Source organism: Gorilla gorilla, chromosome 6, assembly GCF_029281585.2.
Source record: "Gorilla gorilla gorilla isolate KB3781 chromosome 6, NHGRI_mGorGor1-v2.1_pri, whole genome shotgun sequence".
Lineage (NCBI taxonomy): Eukaryota > Metazoa > Chordata > Mammalia > Primates > Hominidae > Gorilla > Gorilla gorilla.
This window is the reverse complement of record NC_073230.2, coordinates 56301297-56322748: the sequence shown is the minus strand read 5'-3', so window position 1 is coordinate 56322748 and position 21452 is coordinate 56301297. Positions and strand designations below refer to the sequence as shown.

At 39.8% G+C, this 21452-nt stretch overlaps 1 protein-coding gene across 1 annotated transcript in view; it reads right to left on the bottom strand.

Annotated features, from left to right (window-relative positions):
* ABCA13 (ATP binding cassette subfamily A member 13) overlaps positions 1-21452 on the bottom strand; it is a 471542-nt gene that overhangs the window by 152837 nt on the left and 297253 nt on the right. Inside the window, 4 exon segments of the mRNA XM_031013046.3 lie at positions 2337-2445; positions 8528-8615; positions 11025-11143; positions 20536-20605. Of these exon segments, the coding sequence (XP_030868906.2) occupies positions 2337-2445; positions 8528-8615; positions 11025-11143; positions 20536-20605 (386 nt within the window).

Sequence of the window (21452 nt, the reverse complement as noted above, 5' to 3'; positions counted from 1 at the left end):
TGTATTGTATATTCCCAATTTATTGCACAAACCTTCCTTTCCCATGATGATGCATCAACAAGTCAAATTAGAATTTATCTGTTTAGTCTCAAGTTTTTAAAACAACCTCTCTCTGCTTAATTCCTTCTACTTTAATTTTCCATTTCTGAAACACCATTGAACTAGCCCTCTGGAAGTCACCAGCAAAACGTCTGCATTCTACTTCTTCTGGATGACCCTGAAATATTTCATTTTTCCTGCCCATCCATGTGAAATTCTGCCCTCCACTGGCCTCTGTGCCAAGATCTTCTTACCTCAAGGGCTACAGAACCTTTGTCCTCTTCCCTCTGTTCTACCCATAGCCTTCTTCTGTTCTGAGCCTGTGTCTGACCCATGCAGCATCTCACTTTACCAACACCTTTATCTATCATTTGTTATTAATGTTAGAACTTAGGTTACCTATGAGTGCTCTACCGAACTTTTCTTTCCAGTTTTCTGAATCCTACGCACATTTTCATCTATGTATGTGAACCAAACTAGCATCTCTAATCCTGCACAAATCACCTTGCCCCTTCCTTGAAAACATCTCCTCTCCCTGACATTTCTTATAATGTCATCAGTACTGAACTCTAAAATGCTCAGGTTTATATTTTAGTTTCTTAAAATCTTTTTTATTCCCATCCCTAGTGCCTCAATCTTTTCTCCCATCTGTCTGAAATTTATCATGTTTTTCCTCTGGATTCATCCTGTCCTTAACCTCAAAATTGTGAGCAGTATCCTTCCAATAGGTCATTAAATTACAACCAGTCTTCTCCCTTTAATCAGTGGCTTCCAGATCATTCTTCCTAACATATTACACAGATTATGTCATTCTTATTCTCACATATTGGTAAAGCCTGTCTATTGCTTACTAAAGTCCATACTCTTAATCATGTCAGTCAAAGCCAAGCAGCATTTTATCTTAAACAATCTTTCCAAAGAAATGAACAATTATCCCTCTACATTCAGCTTTATGATGAGGTGAAACTGGACTCTTCCATATAAGCTGAACATACACAATAATTGTTATTGCATTGCTAAGACCTAGAATGGCTTTCTGACCTCAGTCAAACTTCTGCTCATTGTTCAAGATCCAGTGTTAATGACTTCCCCTCTGTGAACCATGCTGTATTCATGCCCACCAGAATGACATCTCAGTTTGACGTAGTAGAAAAGCAAGAGTTTGTTATCAGCTAGACCTAGAATCCAATCATGGCCCCATTATTACCTTGCTCAGAGCCACAGCTGATAGGCGATGTTTTCTGAAAATCAGTTTTCTAATCAGTAAAGTAGGCAAATATTGTCTATCTTACAAAATTGACATAAAAATCAGATAAGACCATGGATGTTAAATATCTAATGAAGTTCTTGATACACTTCAAATATGTTAGAAATGTTATTCTGCTGTCCCTACTCTGTATGACTATTGTACTATTTTTGTACTTCTCTTAGTCATGTACATTTTTAACTTTTACATTACCTATTATCATTCCAAAATAATTACAATGCCACAAAATAATTAAATTTACTTTGTTAAAAAACTGGTGTAGAAGGAAAAATAAATATGGAAAAATAAAGTATGATTGAAATAAAGTGAGAGCATATTAGAAAAATTGTCTAGTGTTGATGTCTATGTGAATTAATGTTTCAACAAATACATTTTGTGAATAAATTGTGGTGGACATGGCCTGTTGCTTATACTTCTTGTTTCTTTCCTTTCTTTAAAAAAGAAGCTAAATTAAATTAACAAATTATAATTTATCCCACCTAAGTGAAATAAATAAATATTCACTTAAACCAGTAAGTTAACTCTGGATACCAGAAATGGACCTGTGCCATTTACCAAAATAAGAAAGCATAGATAATGAATCAATGATCAACATAAATAACTGATGAATTGAGGGCTCAGCATAAATCAAAATGTGGTGTTCATCTTCCCAGTGATAAGGAGGAAGGACAGTCTGTATTCTCTATTACAGTATTCCATATAATATTGTCTTTAAAAGGTAAAATTTTTCTTGCTTCTGTAAGATATTAAGTCACAGAATAAAATAATTTTAGGAGAGAACTCTCCAGTCACATTTTGTTCCCCTCATCCTACAGATGAGGTTACAGGTTCAAGAAAATAAAGGCATTTAATGACACACAAAGGGAAAGAGAGCCTACAGCTTGGTATTGTTTAGACACGGATTGGTTGCCAAGTAGAAACCTTCTCATTGCCCCTCACATTTCTATTCAGAAACTTTTCTGTTTCTTTCACTTTTAAAAACATTGTCTTTTGAAAGTAGTGAATTATAATGCATGAAAAATAACATTACCGTATTGTCTCCAGTCCACAGTAGGGGGTAGGTGCTGCCACAAAATAAGGTTGTTTAGATGATTTAAGTAGGAAGGTAGGGAATGAAAACCCTTCTGATTATACCACACCTAAAAAAAGAAAGATAATTTAATGGCTCTCACGAAATTAGCTCGTAAGTCTGTTTGTCAACTATTCTGGGATATAAGGAACGTATGTGTCAATTAACTTCCAAGGCACCTGAGTGCAGGATTCAAAGTAATGTTCCTGCATGGCTGACAGTGAGCAGTCAATTCCAGTCAGCTAATTTTATATTTATCTCCAGCATATAATTTACAGCTAAAAATAGATTAATTTTCCCCAGAACAAATGTGAATGTTGCTCTATAATTATTTTCTTACAAGAATAAAGGAACCAAAGCCTATCATTTTTTTTTCTTTCTCAGTTAGTAAGCTACTGAAATTTGACCTGCAAATTAAATGTGTGGAAGATTACCAGAAAAAAAAGATTACTTTCAAATTAATAACTGAACATGGAACATTATTTCTCAAAATAAACTGAACTGAACATTTGCTGAGCATGGAGAATAAAGTAGCATGCCTGTCAAGAGAAAGGTGAAAATAAGAGAAAGACAATGTTATTAAAGCTGGAATGAGAAGCATCATAAAAAACACTAATCAAACCATCAGTATCTATATTTCAAAGTATCAATATTTTAATAAAAATGAAAATATATTATTAATTTGAAAAGCAAGTGAGTGTCTTCAAGAAGTATGATGACTCCAACTGATGCATTTTGGTCTTAATTCAATTGACTGAACAGCTCATTTCTCTAGAAGAGGCTGCCTTTTGTGACAGATAATCTGCTTGGTAGAATTATCGCTGCCTCACAGCAAGTTAAGGCTTGGAGGAACCTATTCAAGTTATCGTAGTTTATGCAAACTTTGGACCAGATCTCAAATCCCTTCCAACTTGAGGGCTTCCAATCTCTTTTCTTTCCACCCCTTCATGCTATAACTAATTATTTTTTAACCAGAGACTTGTGTGGCAGCTATTGTGTTTGTGGAAACAGCTAAGTAATAAAATATTGATCATATAGTTAAAAAACCAAAAAGAGAAAAAACAAAAACAAAACCCTACTACACAAGACAATGTTCCCCAATTCCTTCTCAAATAGCCTACCTCTTCGGGCAATTCAGAATGCAGATCTCATCTTTCACACCACTCATTTTAAAATATTTTCTTAAGTTCACAGAGAAGTCCTTGCCAATCATTTTTTTAAACCCCAAGGAGAAGAAGTGCAGCTTGAGACCCACTAACTACAGAACTGTGAGTGTTCAAAGCTATGCCTAAACAGAGTGGGATTTTGTGACCAAAACAAACAAACAAAAAAAAACTACACCGACGTAGACACAATTCTCCAAAGTAGGGTAAATTCCAAGTTCCTTTGATGGAAAAGTCAAAAGTGAACTGAAGGAGTTTATGTCATATATCAGAGGTGTGTCCATGTCATCCACCCACACAACTCTGTACTGTCACCCTCTGGGGTCTCCCCCATGCCACCCTGCCCCCTCACACACACACACCTACACAGGCACTAGCCAGATTTCTGGAAATGATAGAAACTCAGGATTCTGTTGAAGTTAAGGGACAGGCTAATCTGGTAGAAAAGCCCACTGCCTGTGGAAAGTGGAACCTCCCACTAGCCCGGTCTGTGACCTCCTTCTCCCCCAAGTCTTGATTCCCTTAACTGTTCAAATGAAGGGAAAAAATAGAAGACACAAGGATAGTCCCTGCCCTGAATTAAGGTTTTTTAAATTTTGTTTTGATTTGTTTTATTATTTTAATTTTTGTTTTAAAAGTAGAGTGATTAAAAAAAAACTTAAAAATGACACCACACTACAGTACAGAAACAAAAACAGAGCTTCTTTGGCTGAATGGAGCTGGAAAGACAGGAGGCTGCCTGCTCAGCCTCCCTAGTTTCACCCTTTGTAGATTCTGAGACTTCTGTTTGTGTTTGTTTGTTTTTTTGTTTTGTTTTGTTTTTTGTTTTTTTTGAGACACAGTTTTGCTCGTTGCCCAGGCTGGAGTGCAATGGCATGATCTCAGCTCACTGCAACCTCTGCCTCCCGAGTTCAAGCAATTCTCTTGCCTTAGCCTCCTGAGTAGCTGGCATTACAGGCATGTGCCACCACGCCCGGCTAATTTTGTATTTTTAGTAGAAACGGGGTATCTCCATGTTGGTCAGGCTGGTCTCGAACTCCTGACCTCAGGTGACCCACCCACCTTGGACTCCCAAAGTGCTGGGATTACAGGCGTGAGCCGCTGCACCGGGCCGAAACTTCTGTTCGTGATTGTATTAAGGGCCCTAGTTCTTCACCATCCCTGTATCCACATGCTTTGCTATATGACTTTCATGCCCTCCCATTCTGATGCTGTGCTTTGCCATGTGACTTGCTATGGCCAATAGAATGTGGCACAATTGAGAGGCACATGTATGTTCCTGAAGTCTCCCTTATGCCTCTGCTATCATCAGATGCAACAGTGGAGCTGAGACCTCCACTGTCATCCCAGCTGAAGCCAATACCACACACATGTTCATTCCTGGCCAAGATCAGCCCAGCCCAGTCTGTATTAGCAAAACCTCACAGACCTGTGAGCTAAATGAACATCCATTGTGGAGGCCACTGAGCTTTGAAATTGTTGTTATAGAGCATTATTGTGCCAACAGAGTATCAATATAGTGATTTACACTGGAATGGGGTGTTACTGTACCAAAAACCGAAAATAGTTGGCGTTGCTTTTGAGACCAGCAAGTTGGGGGACAAAGAGACAATTAGGGAAGCCTGGAAATACATGATAAAATATTTAGGAATACTGGGGAAAAATAATAAAAAACAAACTGCTATAAATAATTGAAAAAAGGGTGACGCATATTACAGTGTGAAAACAGTGGGTAATGTCACCTGTATTAACTTCAAAGATGGAAATGGTGCCCAATAAACATCTTGACCTGGGTACGGAGCTCTCTTGAGAGAATGTTGAAAGACATGGCTCAGAAGAAAGATCAAGTCAAGGGTGCAATTGTAAGAACTTTGTTGAGATCTTCAAAGAATGATGCTGCTAAGAGACTCTCTCAGGGGGACACAGCGCTTTTAGGAACCTAAAGGGTATTGTCCTCTAGTATTCTGGCATTCCCCAAATGCCACTAATTAATTTTAGAGACAGCAGCATATCTCAACAAGATCGTGAGAGTAGCTTGTGGATCTCAGTTAGAAAACTAGAAAGCCTAGGGTGCTTTATAGGAAGCTATATCAAGAAGGTACCCCAGGCTGGAATACATGTAAAATGTAAATAGCTCTAAGAACCCAGCTGTCCACAGGCAGGAAGCAGGCTGAGAGCTACTCAAAAGGCATATTTTAAAGTATCTTCACACATAGCTATGGAGGGCAACGGAAGGGGAAACACCTGGCAGAGTAGAGTTAAGGGTCATTGCAGATGATGAGCTGGGGAACATTCCAAGGATGCAGAACCAGGGCCTGGATAAAGAGCATCCCAAATTCCCCACAGATAGTGGGACCTGGCACCATCTGTTATGCACAGCCCACAGCAGCACAATCCCACAGACTCATGAGCGAAGTGCATGTTTACTCTTGATGCTACTAACGGTTTGCAGTTGTTTGCTACATAGAATCATTTTGGCAATAAATGATTAACTTGCAGAGTTCCAAGGAACAGATTTTAAAATGTTCTGGAACTCCTGATCGGTTCCTTTATAAACTGGCCTTTACTTGAGAAAGGTTTTATAGATTCTTTAAGTAATAAATGCATACTTTGTGATGATCTTAAAGTTAGCATTCAGGACTTAACAGAGTTCAAAGAAAAGCTTTTATTTCTTTCTTTTTCTTTTTCTTTTTCTTTTTCTCCCAAGAATGGTTTTCTAAAACTAGGCTGTGTTCTGGAAATAAGCTGTGGGATTTCCTTCCCTACCAGTCCATAAGTCACGAAGTGATAAAGTCCAATAAATGAAATAGGAAATTAATCTTCTTTTAGGAACATACTATGACACCTCAAAACAGACCTTTCATTTCAGGAATAACAGCCCCTCCAAAAAGTAACTAAGCAGCTGTAAGAAAAAAAAACTCTCAGTGGATATTCAAATATATAAAATTCCATGGGAGAACAGAACTATGCAAAAAAACGAAAGTGAAAATGTGTTTGGCTTCTTTAATTGAAGTGTATAAGTTCTAAAGAGTGTTTTGATTAAACAAGCTAAACACTCAAGATGTGAATGATAGAACTCATAAAGGTCACACAAGAGACATTCTACAAGATATTGAACCATACATTAAGCCTATTCATATGCAAATTTTTCATGTTTTCCTTCAGAAGGACTATGAAAATCATATCATCTATGTCGATGAATGTAGCCTAAGGGCTGAAAGAAAAAGCTGGTCATTACAGAGAGATAAATGCAATCATTTGAAGCAGTATCAGCCGCCATCAGTTCTGGTATTTCAAATAATAGATTGCCTTTTACACCCCACAACAATGTTGAGTTCCTTGGCTTGCTGGAGAGGAGCTCAGTCCCCAAAGGGTCAAGTATAATTCACCTGCATGCTTGTGCCTGTCGAAGGACACATAAATAACATTAAAAACTTCAGCAATCACCACTCAAACATGTCAGTACAGAAGACTCATCTAAACAAACACAAAAAGTTAGAGATGTGAGGAGAACATACAAATCCCCAGCCACTCATCACTGAACAAGAGGTCCGTGCCTCAGACACTTCAAAGCAAAGACACAACCATCTCCTATGAATACGTAAGAAGGGTTTAGATTGGGATAGACTAGAAAGTCGGAATATTTGTAGAGGAAATGAACAGATTCCTTCTACTAATTAGGTATATTTTCATAATGGCCACATAATGTATTCCAATATATGTCAGCAAATACATTTTATTTTTCTATCAAGTTATTAATAATGATATTTTCATATCAAGCTTTAAATCTTCATGCACGTGTGTTGCCTTTAGAAGGAAAAGAGATTTGAACAAACCTCAGCTGTTGGAGAGATTCCTGAATCGTCCACTCTATGACTGGAAATTTTTCCCAGATTACGTCGTAATACATGACTGTTAAAATTTTGTTTAGGGATTACATTGTGAAGTATGACTGTCTCATCAGGGATGACATTGTGAAGCACCTGTAAGAACTTTTATTTCACTGAATAAACCTCCAACATGTGCATGTCTTTATCCCAATAAGCTCCTTCAGGTTCACATGAACCATGCAAGCCCCCACTACAGAAGAGAGAGAGTGCCTTCCTGGGCTCACGGAGATTGTTCTTGTTCTCATAGCTCCACAATTGGCTCATGAGCAGACACAACATCCACACACTACAGAATGAAATGTCTATACTGATATCCTAATAAGAACTCACACTCACTCTCCCGCAGTGGACTTAACTTCCTCCCACAATCTACCCTTTTCTGATTTCTCTCTCAATCAAACACAATACTATTTCTCCAGTCATGGAGACTGAATGCTTTGAATCTTTCTGCTTTCCCCATTTTAAGGTAGTGTTGACTTTTTTCCTTAAACAACAACAACTCACTGTTGGGTTCACCACTTCTCTATTCCTACTGATGGATCAAGGCATCTTTCCTCTATCCCAGTCCTCATTCTCTCAAAGCTGAAGAATCTCCCACCTACTCTCTTTAATTCTAAGGGGACCATTCCTAATTCACAGGTATAGTCCTGGCAGGGCTTGAAAATCCAGGACTCCTAAGAGTAGCTCTGTGTAACTGCTGCTTTCTTTGTGTCATCTCCAGGCCTATCTATCCAGCCTTCTGGAAGATAAGGCATTTACATTCATGAATAGAAGTACTCCTTGGCCAGCAAAGAAACTAGTGATATTTCCAATTATGACAACTATGGATATCTTTGAAAATAGATTTTTTCCTCCACTTTATATTTACTAGGTGAAGTCCTGTCTTAACAAAAAGCAAAAACCTATTTCCTCTATTTCTAAAGAAAAACAAGCCATTTTTTTTCAAGACAATGTTCACATATAATTTTCCTTGATGCTTAGTAACAAATGATTGGATTTAATCTGGTCCTTCCCAACCCTGTGCTCAAAATTATATTTGAATGTTGAGTTTTCCTAAATACTTTCTAAAACAGGAAAAAAATAAAAAGAATATGGTTACCTTTGCCAGAGTTGGGGGTTTTGATATGTTTCCATTTGCACCTCCAGCTTCACTGGGGATTTTTAATCCAAAAGACCAACCTCCAAGCCTGTTAACAATGAACATTGTGTTAGTGCTTCAACCACAGAGCACCAGGACTTCTAATCAGAGGGTATTCATTACTAACGCCACCAGGTACAGCAGTCTTAGGACAGTAGCCAAGTGAGCATCTGTGGTCTGTGACATGAGCACACAGGCAGAGAGGTGCTGTGCTGATGCAAGTTTCCTGGCTCCCAAGCCAGGCAAAACGGAAGGCACTGATAATTGAGAAGGTGTGGATAAGGCTGGCCACATTAGAAAGTGTACTTGTCACACCTTACTGTCTTGTTAGGAAATACACGCCATGTAACAGGTAGGGCTTGATCATCAGCACTGTTATTATTTTAATTAATGGTCATTCCCTCTACAAATCCATTATTCAGAATTTCTTGGGCTAGGTGTGGTGGCTCACACCTGTAATCCCAGCACGCTGAGAGGCCGAGGCAGGTGGACCACCTGAGGTCAGGAGTTTGAGACAGCCTGGCCAACATGGTGAAACCCTGTCTTTTTCTGTATTTTGTAAAAATACAAAAAAAAATTAGCTGGGCATGGTGGCAGGCACTTGTAATCCCAGCTACTCAGGAGGCTGAGGCAAGAGAATCGCTTGAACCTGGGAGGCAGAGGTTACAGTGGACATCGTGCCACTGCACTCCAGCCTAGGCAACAGAGCAAGACTCCATTTCAAAAAAAAAAAAAATTTCTTAATAGTGGTCATAATCTTTTGAGCCACTCTGGTTTGTCTTCCCTACTCTATTTCTTTAATCTTTCACTCAAATCTTGTCTGGTTTAGGAAAGCATTCCAGACAATTTCAGGTGGGTTAGATGTTCCTTGTCTTTTGATTTCCCACAATGCCCTGTGTTTCCATCCTTTGTTATCAATTACCACACTGGGTTTTATTGTCTATTTGCTGGTTTATCTTTATGTAGCTCTGTGAATTTTTCCTGGGTGGGAATTATATCTTTTTTTAAATATCTCCATGAGTTGCACAGTATCTTGTATCTATTAAACTTCAAAAAAAGGGTTAACATTTAAAAAAATATAATGTTAACTATTATCTAAATAAATTTTGTCTTCCACTCACTAGATAAAAGGAGACTGAAGAACAGTCTTCTCTTCTATCACAGTGTTCTACTCTCAGCAAAAATTCAGGCAAAGGAATAAGTACACATTCCCAACTGGCTCAACTGAATACACTCATTCATTCAACAGATACTGGTTGAACATCTTTGATGTGCCAGATAATATTCTAAGTTCTGGGCACACAAGTTCCCCCTTCAAAAAGCTATCGGCTCATGCCTGTAATCCTAGCACTTTGGGAGCCTGAGGCGGGAGGATCACCTGAGGTCAGGAGTTCAAGACCAGCCTGACCAATATGGTGAAATCCCATCTCTACTAAAAATACAGAAAAATTAGCCAGGTGTGGTGGCAGGTGCCTGTAGACCCAGCTACTCGGGAGGCTGAGGCACGAGAATCTCTTGAACCTGGGAGGTGGAGCTTGCAGTGAGCCGAGATCGTGCCACTGCACTCCAGCCTGGGTGACAGAGCGAGACTCCATTAAAAAAAAAAAAAAGCTAACCATCAGAGTTAGAACAGAAAACCAGAGATTCTAGTATATGTTGAAAGACATTAAGAGGTGGGGCAGCAGAAGAGAGGCAGGCAAACCCCAGTGAGGCAGGTAGAGGGTAGTAGGGAGTCCCAGGCAATACAGTCAGCCTATGGGATGCCTTCATACATGAAGCAATATAATACATTTGGGGGATATGGGAAAATTACAGTGGGCAGATATTATTAAGATTCAAAGCAATGAGAAGCACTCACTGCTGATCTTCCTCATCTGGATTCACCCCCTTAGTCTCAAGGAAATTCAACACAACACAAAACGTTTCCCAAAAATTGCCCAAGAGGAATTTCAAGATGCTAGTTGTACCCAGGTTCCCATATTGAATGCTGCATAATAGAGAGGACTCTAAAATAAGGTCTTTCTTTCATTATGCTGTAAACTTATCTGCTCTTATTTCCTAAAGCAGTAAAACAGCTTCTGGCTCTCGTGCTTCTGCCACTGACAAATCTCAATTGATAGGATTTCCCCCAGCACTTAAAAGAGTGAAAGTCAGCAGTAAGGAATCTTATTAAGGTCCATGGCATCTATGTGGAATTTTTTTTGTTTGTTTTTGTTTTCAATTAGACTTTATTATATTTAAATATTAGAAATGGATGAGAAACAGATGACAAAACTATTTGTCTACTTTTAATGTAAAAACATGGACACAGGAAGGGGAACATCACACACTGTGGAATTTTTATGAGCACCAAGGTCAGTCTTAGATTTTTGACTTTTTAAGAACATTAGCATTTAAAACAATAAGTTTTCCATAGTAACCCAAACAAGAAAAGACCCAGCAAGAGTATTGAACACACCTTGGTTTTTCAGATGGTGCCAGCAAGTACTCCTCCATATTGAAGCCTGAGAGATTCAACAGTGTGTGGCCCAGGTGGTTGGTCAGGTAGGGAGCACTAGCACTTCTATTTGGACACTTCTGAAATTGTTTTCAAAAAGATAAAAACAAAAACTTTTTTATAATTCACAAACTGGTTCACTGACATTACTTGAAACTACATGTGATTTTTCTCTAGCTTTCAATTTTTAATAAATTATCTGCAGCCCTTTATATGTTCTGATTTCTAAAATCTCTTTCAGTCACATGTATTTGAGAATTATGCCAGAATACCACTGTGACTTTTGCAGTCAGTTATATCTGAGAACTTCAAATCCTTTTCTTTATGTAAGTTTGGGCAGATTTATAAAAACTAAAAAGAAAAAAAAATGTTTTCACTGGGGTGATCTTGCATTTGACGAACCTGAAAGAGAGTCAGAGACAACCAGTGGGAGGAAGACAAGCAGGATAATTCAAAGGCGTGTGTCTCTTTCATAAGGGTCTAAAGTAGAAACCAAACAGCTTTTCTCCAGCGACTCACCAGCATGCCAACACCAGCTCTGCATCATGGAATAATCACCTAACAAGGTAGGAGGCGGTGATCAACACAACGCAAAACCCAGGCCACTGGAGGCTGCGCAATGATGTGCTCTGCCCTGCCACAGACCGGCTTTAGAGTTAATGTGCTTTGTTTCCATTTCTCAAACACTTTCAGAAAAGATGATATATTAAAATAGGAAACGACTCTGTCTCTGAGTCTTTTGTTATCAAAATGCCAGGGGTTTGGTCTTGCTGCACAGAAAGCCAATCACTAAGACAATGAGTGTTGCCAGGGAGGAAGCTTTTAGCTGAGTTCTGCAGCTGAGGAGAATGAAAGAGAAAGTCTCAAATCCATCTCCTCAACCATCTAAAACTGGTGGGGGTTATATGGAGGGGAAAATGGGAAAACGGGAAAGCAGGAGGGGTAAGGAAGCAATCATGATGGATGAGGCGTCTGGAGTCTCATTTTCTGAACTCAGAGATCTAACGTATTTCAGTCCCCTGCCTGAGGATCAGTTTCTTGAGGAAGAAACTCAGGTGAGACAAATGTAAGTTTCAACTTTTAAGACCAGGGAGGGTCCATTTCTATGTTTATTCGAAAATCCATAAATATTACTTCTAAGAGACATTTGGGCCAGTTTCACATTCATTACAGCTTTGGAAGCTTGTCTGCTTATTTGCAAAATGAAAATGAAAACAGGCTTACCTAAATGCATGGATTTGCTGTTAGGTTCAGATACACATGAAAGAATTACAGCAAAGTAAGAAGGGCGATATGCATTTAAGATACTACTTTCAGGGTCTTGAAAGAAAGGCTTGAGGAAAGATACTAAAAAGAATAATAATTGCTGTACATAATAATTCAGCAAGACTCTCACTTATTTGTGGAATCTAAAAAAGTCAAACTCATAGGAACAGAGAGTAAAATGGTGATTGGCAGAGAGGATGTTGGCCAATGGATACAAAATTTCAGCTAAACAGGAGGCAAAAGTACAAGAGATCTATTGTACAACATAATGACTACAATTAGTAACAATGTATTGTACCTTGAAAATTGCTAAAAGAGCCAGTCGAGGGGCTCACACCTGTAATCCCAGCACATTGGGAGGCGGAGGTGGGTGGATTACTTGAGGTCAGGAGTTTGAGACCAGCCTAGGCAACATGATGAAACCCCATCTCTAATAAAAACGCAAAAATTAGCAGGGCGTGGTAGCACAATCCTGTGGTCCCAGCTACTCGGGAGGCTGAGGCAGGAGAATTGCTTGAACCTGGGAGGCGGAGGTTGCAGTGAGCCAAGATGGCACCACTGCACTCCAGCCTGGGCCACAGAGCGAGACTCTGTCTCAAAAAAAGGAAAAAGGAAAATTGCTAAAAGAGTAGATTTTAACTTTGGGAGGCTGAGGCTGGCAGATCACGAGGTCAGGAGATCGAGACCATCCTGGCTAACACAGTGAAACCCCGTCACTACTAAAAATACAAAAAAAAAATTAGCCGGGCGTAGTGGCGGGCACCTATAGTCCCAGCTACTCGGGAGGCTGAGGCAGGAGAATGGCGTGAACCCAGGGGGCGGAGCTTGCAGTGAGCCAAGATCGCGCCACTGCACTCCAGCCTGGGCGACAGAGCGAGACTACATCTCAAAAAAAAAAAAAAAAAGAGTAGATTTTAAGTATCCTCAACACACACAAACACATGCACACAAATAGTAACGTTGGGGCTCAGAAAACAATACCCCAAAATATGGTGCTTTCACATGCTGAGCTAAAGAAGCTTCAAGGTCTCTCTGACCTCCCTCCTACCCACCATCTCTCCCAAAGCACAGGATGAAGTTGAAATTCTTTACCTAACTAAGATCTAGACTCACCAAGGAGAATGTTTTATTTCTTCTCCTCCCTGTAAGACCAAGAATGTAACCATACCTAAACAGATAGTGTCCGTTCCAAGATCCATTTATTCTCTATTGCAATCTTTTATTGTCCCAGTACAAAATGCGTCTTCTCCCCCCATAACCTGATTTGCCAGGATCCAAAGCCCTATTCTTTTTGTAAACTTGAGATGATATATAAACTTCTGAACTTCATTGGGGGATAGATAATCACTCTGTAATTCTCCCCCTGTACATGTTAAAATAATTCATATGCCTTTTCTCCAATTAATCTGCTTTTATGAGTTGATTTTTTAGCAAACTTACAGAGGATGAAGGGCAAGTTTTCCTGTGCCCCTACAATAAGTACATGAGGTAATGCATATATTAAAAAGCTGGATTTAGCCTTTCCATAATGGGTGTGTGTGATTATATATATCATATAATGATATATATGATATATATATAAATGAAATATATATAAATGAAATATTATATATGTATATATAATGATATATGTATATATAATATATCATTTTATGTATTATATATATATCATGATATATGATATGCTGTAACCACAAATATATATAACTTCTGCTTCTCAATTAAAATAAATAAATAAATCAGCCAACCTTGATGAACATAACAACCTCTAAAGTTTCCCTACCTCCAGCTTTCCTCTCTCCAACTCACTTTACCACCCCCCATACCTATCAAGATACATCCTTCTAAAATGGTGTTTTCAGTTAGATGATTTTCTTGCTAAAAAAAATTCCAATTATTATCAAGAATTCAGGTCTACTAGAAAATATCCTTGGTCTCATTCTTTTTTATTATTATTATTATACTTTAAGTTTTAGGGTACATGTGCACAATGTGCAGGTTAGTTACATATGTATACATGTGCCATGCTGGTATGCTGCACCCATTAACTCGTCATTTAGCATTAGGTATATCTCCTAATGCTATCCCTCCCCCCTCCCCCCACCCCACAACAGTCCCCAGAATGTGATGTTCCCCTTCCTGTGTCCATGTGTTCTCACTGCTCAATTCCCACCTATGAGTGAGAACATGCAGTGTTTGGTTTTTTGTCCTTGCGATAGTTTGCTGAGAATGATGATTTCCAGTTTCATCCATGTCCCTACAAAAGACATGAATTCATCATTTTTTATGGCTGCATAGTATTCCATGGTGTATATGTGCCACATTTTCTTAATCCAGTCTATCATTGTTGGACATTTGGGTTGGTTCCAAGTCTTTGCTATTGTGAATAGTGCTGCAATAAACATACGTGTGCATGTGTCTTTATAGCAGCATGATTTATAGTCCTTTGGGTATATACCTAGTAATGGGATGGCTGGCTCAAATGGTATTTCTAGTTCTAGATCCCTGAGGAATCGCCATACTGACTTCCACAATGGTTGAACTAGTTTACAGTCCCACCAACAGTGTAAAAGTGTTCCTATTTCTCCACATCCTCTCCAGCACCTGTTGTTTCCTGACTTTTTAATGATCGCGAGAAAATATCATTGGTCTCATTCTAACCATTATCCGTGTAGGTGTCCCCAAATACACCCTCTGTATTAAACTGAATATTGACCGCCCCCCCACCAAAATATCAGGCCCTCATCTCTGGACTCTTTAAATGCTACTTTGTATCTTGACGATGTTATTAAGTTACAGATCTTGAGTCCAGAAGATTATCCTTGATTGTGACAGTGCGCCCTCATGCAGTCACCTTGTAACTGAGCTGCTTAGCAGTTTAGCCTCAAACAACATTTTAAAATGTTTTATCCTTTCCCTTTTCCTCTTTCCCCTCTGAGTTTCAAGATGTAGCTCTGAGATAAACTTATAGCCTCGAAATGTTTTCTTTCTCTTTCCTTTCCCACTTCATGCCCCCGTGCCTTATGCACATTTATTTACCTAGATGCTTGTTAAGCACATGCCATGCTCACTTACCTGGTCATATATTTCCTTAGAAGCTTCAGAGGACTACACACCTCTGAAAATCTGTCCCCAGCAAAAGATTACTTCAAGGCTGGAACCCATTCCCGGCTGAAGACTAACTACAAGATTGTGATTAATTTATAACCTGGCAGGATCCACGATGGGGTCAGCCTCTTCACCAAATGAAACAATAATTCAAGATGAGCCACTGGAGTAAGTAACCCCTCCTGGGACCTCCTAGCTCCACGCTCCCCAACCCCCAACCTACCACCCCTGCCTCTTCTGCATTCCAAACCCTTTCTTTAAAAATCCCTGTGTTCCCTCCACAAATTACAGCGGAATTGCTTTCTGCTCTTCCCCTTGCTGGCACATATAAAAAAGTCTTGCTCACTTTTAATCAGCTCGTTATTATTTTGGCCTCTTTCTACAAGCAGCGAGCAGCCAGGCCCTTTTGCTGGTTACAACCTGTGCCACTGTGAGAGGGAGGCAGAGGAGGACTAGACAGAGAAAGAAGGGGAGGAGGCACTGTGACAATGGAGATAGAGATGTGTGTAATGTCACCAGAGGCCAAGGAAGGCCAGAAACAAGAGAAGCTGCAGGAGGAAAAGGACAGATTGTCCTCAAGAGTCTTCAGACACCTTAATTTCACTCCAGTGACACTGACTTCAGACTTCCAGCCTCCAGAACTGTGTGAGAATAAACTCATGTTTTCTTAAGCCACCAACTGTGTGATAATTTATTATCTCAGTGACAAGAAACAAATATGCCCTCCACCTATTCTGTATAAAGCCACACTCAGTCCCGATGACATGTTTTGGGTCATAGTGTTGTTATCCACTGGAGCTCAGACCCTAAAAATCCCTGTTTGTTCTTTAGAGTTAGCTCAATTCCTGTTCCCCTTTAAGCCTTTTCTAACGGCGTCTCTTCCAAATCATGTTTTCATCCTCAGGACTAACCATGGAACTTTTTTGTAGGTTTGGAGACAGCCACAGCATATTTGATAAAACATGAGGAAATAGGTTGGGCGTGGTGGCTCACACCTGCAATCCCAGCACTTTGGGAGGCCGAGGCAGGTGGACGACAAGGTCAGGAGTTCGAGACCAGCCTGGCCAAGATGGTGAAACCCCATCTCTACTAAAAATACAAAAATTAGCCGGGCACAGTGGCGCATGCCTGTAATCCCAGCTACTCAGGAGGCTGAGGCAGAAGAATCACTTGAACCCAGGAGGTGGAGGTGGCAGTGAGTCGAGATCACGCCACTGCCCTCTAGCCTGGGTGACAGAGCGAGACTCTGTCTCAAAAAAAAAAAAAAAGAAAAAAAAATGAAATTGACATGCTCTTGCAGACCCAGGGCTGCTGGATAGCACACATGTATTTAGGGGAAGAGGAATATTTCTCCTTCTGTCAAAACACAGTCAACTTGGCTCAACATGAACACTAAAGACCAGAGAACTGGCCTTGGGTCTATAGGCCTTCCTTCCACACAGCTTTGTGTACGTCTCCTTTGAGACAACCCCGAAGAGTAGCCACACCCATTGCTTAGGACTTTCATTAATTCCACCTCAACTCCCTGTCTCCTGAGGTTCTCTGATTTCTAATGTGTGGTCCAGCATTTCTCAAAGTGCATCCCGAAACACACTGGTGCCACAAAAGGGAAGGACTCTTGCAGTCAAATTTGCAGAAAATGCTGCATCTACTCCACTGTCAATTCACGGACAATTTCATTATCACCAAATAGCTTCTTAGAAGAGCTGTGGCAAAGATACCTGCTTAATACTGCTTTATCCAGCATTTGCAAAATGTATTTGACTATGGAACTTTTTCAGATAAAACCTTTTTTCTTACATATTACTGAAATCTCATAGTTCATGTGAGTTGAAGTGAATTTAGGAACATAAACACCAATCATTCTGATATGTACCCAGTCTAATCCCAATAGGTCTTAGGTAGCTGGTGGTACTAAAAGCCACTACTATAATAGAATGATCAAATCAAGGCTAGAGAATAAGAGCGTGGTGTAAAAAATTAGAGATCTCATGAGTGCTGAGGCATAGAAAACAATCCCCCAAAATATGGCATTTGTGCATGCTGGGCATTTTTATCAATTGAAAGGCCTCAGAAACAAGCCTCAGAATCAAGGTCCCTGAAACCTTGTCTTGTTCCTCCTCCATTCCAATTCTCTTTGGAATTTCCATATCTGACCAAAAAACTCCTTACCAAAGGAAACACATAAGTCCTCAATCCCCTCCCTGAAATCTCATTATCTATTTCAGAAAAGAAGTGTGAAGAATGCAACCATGCTTGGATGGACTTTTTCACAAGATAATGCCTGACTTTCAGGCTCACTCAAATTCCAGGAGAATCATCTACAACCTAATTTCTCTCTCCCTGGCCCATTCTTTCGCTATAACAATCATTTCCTGTCCCTAAAAGAATTATCCACATTTCCCATCTCCTCCTTCCCCTATGAAAAGGGTATAGAAATTTCTGCACCTCTTTGGGGGTTTGGGGTAATTACTCTGTGATGTGATCCTCCCATGCACACTAACACGTTTGTATGGTATTTCCCCAGTTAACCTGCCTTTTGTCAATTGATTTTCAGTGAAGCTTCAGAGGGAAGTTTGCCCTTTGCCCCTAAAGTGAATAAATGGAAAAACAAGACCAGGGGAAAAAAAACAATAATTATGTATTTAAAAAAAAAGATAACTGATCACTGCAAAGGATCACCAAATGTAGCTGAGTTTATTGACAGCTGGGGCCAAGAGGGAAACATGGAGAGTTCCAAAACCTCTCCCATATCAACCAACACTCTGAGTGCTCACTAAGGGTACTGTGTCACTATTCCCGCTTACATGTGTATCTTTCGTCTAAGAGAAGAAAGCAGACTAGTTCCTCCAAAAGCAAGGCTTCTAAAATCTCTAGAAAAAAGAGAAACAAAAAAACTTTTTATCTGAGGAATGTGAGCTCCCTTTAAATAATCAGGCCCAGAGAGGCACTAGAGTGAGACAGCAGTCACACTCCACCCCATCCCCCTTGGGCTAAGCAATCATTTCTAAGCAGCTCGCTATATGGACCCTAGGCTGAGTGCCACCACCAGAGCTATAAAGTAACCTAACAAAGCCAGTGAGAATTCCCTGACAAACGACTTTTGTAACCACCCACTCTCCTGATTCATTCTTTTTTCTTTAATAAATTATGAGAGAGAAGGAAGGAAGAAACTGGCTAGGCAGATAGTTAGGGCAAGGTCCTCAGTGGCATTTATTTTCTAACAAAGAGCAGCCTGAAAGTTCGGGCTGCAAACATAGATGGGGAGATGAATTCCCTCACAGAAAGGGGCCTCCTGTGTAGTCAGCAAGTTTCACTGACATACAGTGGGCCCCAGTGAGCACATTCCTTTCCTTTTTCGACATACTCACATAAGGAAGCTTGCACGGGGAGCTTGCTTGGAACATGGCTGCAACACTATAGATAAGAAGAGCTACCCTGGGCCAGGCACATCCATCTTGAAGGGTAATATTGTTTGGCTCTATGTCTCCACCCAAATCTCATCTTGATTTGTACTCCCACATGTTGTGGGAGGGACCCCAATGGGAGATAACTGAACACGGGGGTGGTTTCCCCCTTATTGTTCTCATGGTAGGGAATAAGTCCCATGAGATCTGATGGTTTGATAAAGGGAAACCCATTTCCCTTGGTTCTCATTCTCTCTCTTGCTGCTGCCATGTAAGAAGTGCCTTTCGCCTTCCACAATGATTGTGAGGCCTCCCCAGCCATGTAGAGCTGTAAGTCCAGTAAACCTCTTTTTTTGTTAATTGCCCAGTCTTGGGTATGCCTTTATCAGCAGCATGAAAATGGATTAATAAAAAGGGTTCCACTCCTAATGCATGCACAGTAGGAGGAGATAAGCAATATGGAGTAACTTAGGCTAAGGACCTGCATGTGCACTAAACAGATGTGGTGGGGACTGCCAGGGATTCACGCCTTATGGAAATGACACACCTAATCCTAACCAGTTTTTTGAGCCCTATATAAATGGAGCACCCTTCCCTGCTAGCTTTTTTTATTAAAACCATTGCACTTCACTGTAAAATGACAACCCTTTTTTGAGATCCCTCTCTGCAGCAGAGAGTTTTCTCTCTTTCTTTCACTTATTACATTTCTGCTCTAAGCTTACTCTTGGTGTGTCCACATCCTTGACTTCCTTGGCCATGAGACAAATAACTTCATTTGACACCCTAGACAATAAGGCCATTTCACTTGAGCTTCTTTTTTGTTCTCTAGAGTACTTCCAAAGATAACTTGGAAGTGTGTCCCACATAGCTGTCCTCAACTTTGGCTCAAATAAACTCTCTACCTATATTAATTTGTCTCAGTTTCTTCCCTTAGGTTGACAACTATTAAGGAGAATTGCATCTCATCAGCCACTAACTAGGAAGGCCCTGTAAACATGTTCTCCAAGTGGCCATTTCCATTACAGATGCTCAATTAACTTCAATATTTTTTTCTTTTCCCTTTTTCCTATAAATTAGACCTGTCATCATACTTGCTTATTGATTGTGGCTAGCAGGTCTATGCCTTTTATTAATTAGAGTCTGAGATTTTCTTTGAGATGAGTTCCAATCAGTTTTCCAAATAAATTTCAATTTATTCTCCTTCACAGATTAGACAGTGATGTCTCTCACCTCAATAGTGGCTCACCTACTTCCACATGTTTTTGTAAGAATCAACCATAGTCAGAGAGCTAAGGGGCATCTTAGCTGTTAATATCTAGCCCAAATAAAAATATGGCAAGAACCTTGAGGTCATGCTGCCTTGAAATTTAGAAAAATTTCCTTCCTTAGGGCAATTCTAGCTTCTTTATCATTACTTGAAGAATAGTCATTTTCTTAATGAATGCCAGGGGAATGTTAAAGACCAAAGGCAGTAGGCAATGAAGGAAAGGGGTACTGTCAATCTATACAGCATCTGTGTTCTATAAATATTCACTTTATGTGATGAAACTTTTCCCAGAAACAGCTAATCCAGGAAACCAAAAAGTCATAGAGACACAGTTACAAATATGAAAATTTTATAGATAGGGTAAACTCATTTTTGTCTCTTGAATTTTAGACTTAAAAAGATCAAAAATGCTGCAGAAACCTACCAGGCAGCCACATGAATCCTGGAATTCTGGGTGAGAAAAGGGATCTGTGCGCCAGCATGAAGAATTCTTCCTAAAAAACAAAGGAGAGAATTGGAATGATCTTTTAGATTTACAAAGCCATTGTATTTCCATAAAAGAGAGTTTCATCAGACTAACAGAGTTCACAAGATAATCATCTCCCACTGCCGAGAAGGCAGAGCTCTTACATTTGTTTTCACAGCTTGAGCTGTTAATCTGATGACAATGTTTTATTACAACGCCAGCATTTCCATTATATTACATGGGGCTCACTTTTCTTACGGTACTGAGTGTATCACAGGGCTCCCTAGGACTTTCACGGTGGGGCTGGGGCTCCTGGTGGAACCTGAGGCTTGCAGTCTCATAAACAGGTACCAAGAAGCAATTAATAAACAGCAAGACGCCAATTCCTTTTTGTGGCATGACACAGTAATTCAATCATCACTTAAGGAAAAATAATTTTTAAATTTCCACTTTAAACCTTTCTGGTAAAACTTTCTGTTGCAGAAAGATTGTGCAACAGAAACAGTTATGAAAACCATTTATAGCAGTGGTTCAAAAACACATTTGTATTCCACAGTTTCCCTATCATTTCTATTTCCTTATGAGTCCCATACTTTAAAATATTTTTTCTAGCATTTGGAAATCAAAATTTGTTTTCGTAATGATAATTACTCTTAATTACTCAAAAATTGGAAAAGGAGGAAGAAAACCAGCATTTACCGAATTACAAGCACCGGCTAGATATTTTTACCACCATCCTTACTAGCCCTGCTTTTCAGAAGAAGAGGTGGGGTCCAGAGAGGTGAAGCAGCTGTTGAGATCCCAGCTCTATGCAAAGTGTGTGCTGCTCCAATGAGAAAGCCAGTATGATAACACCAATTGAAGAAAGCCCTGCC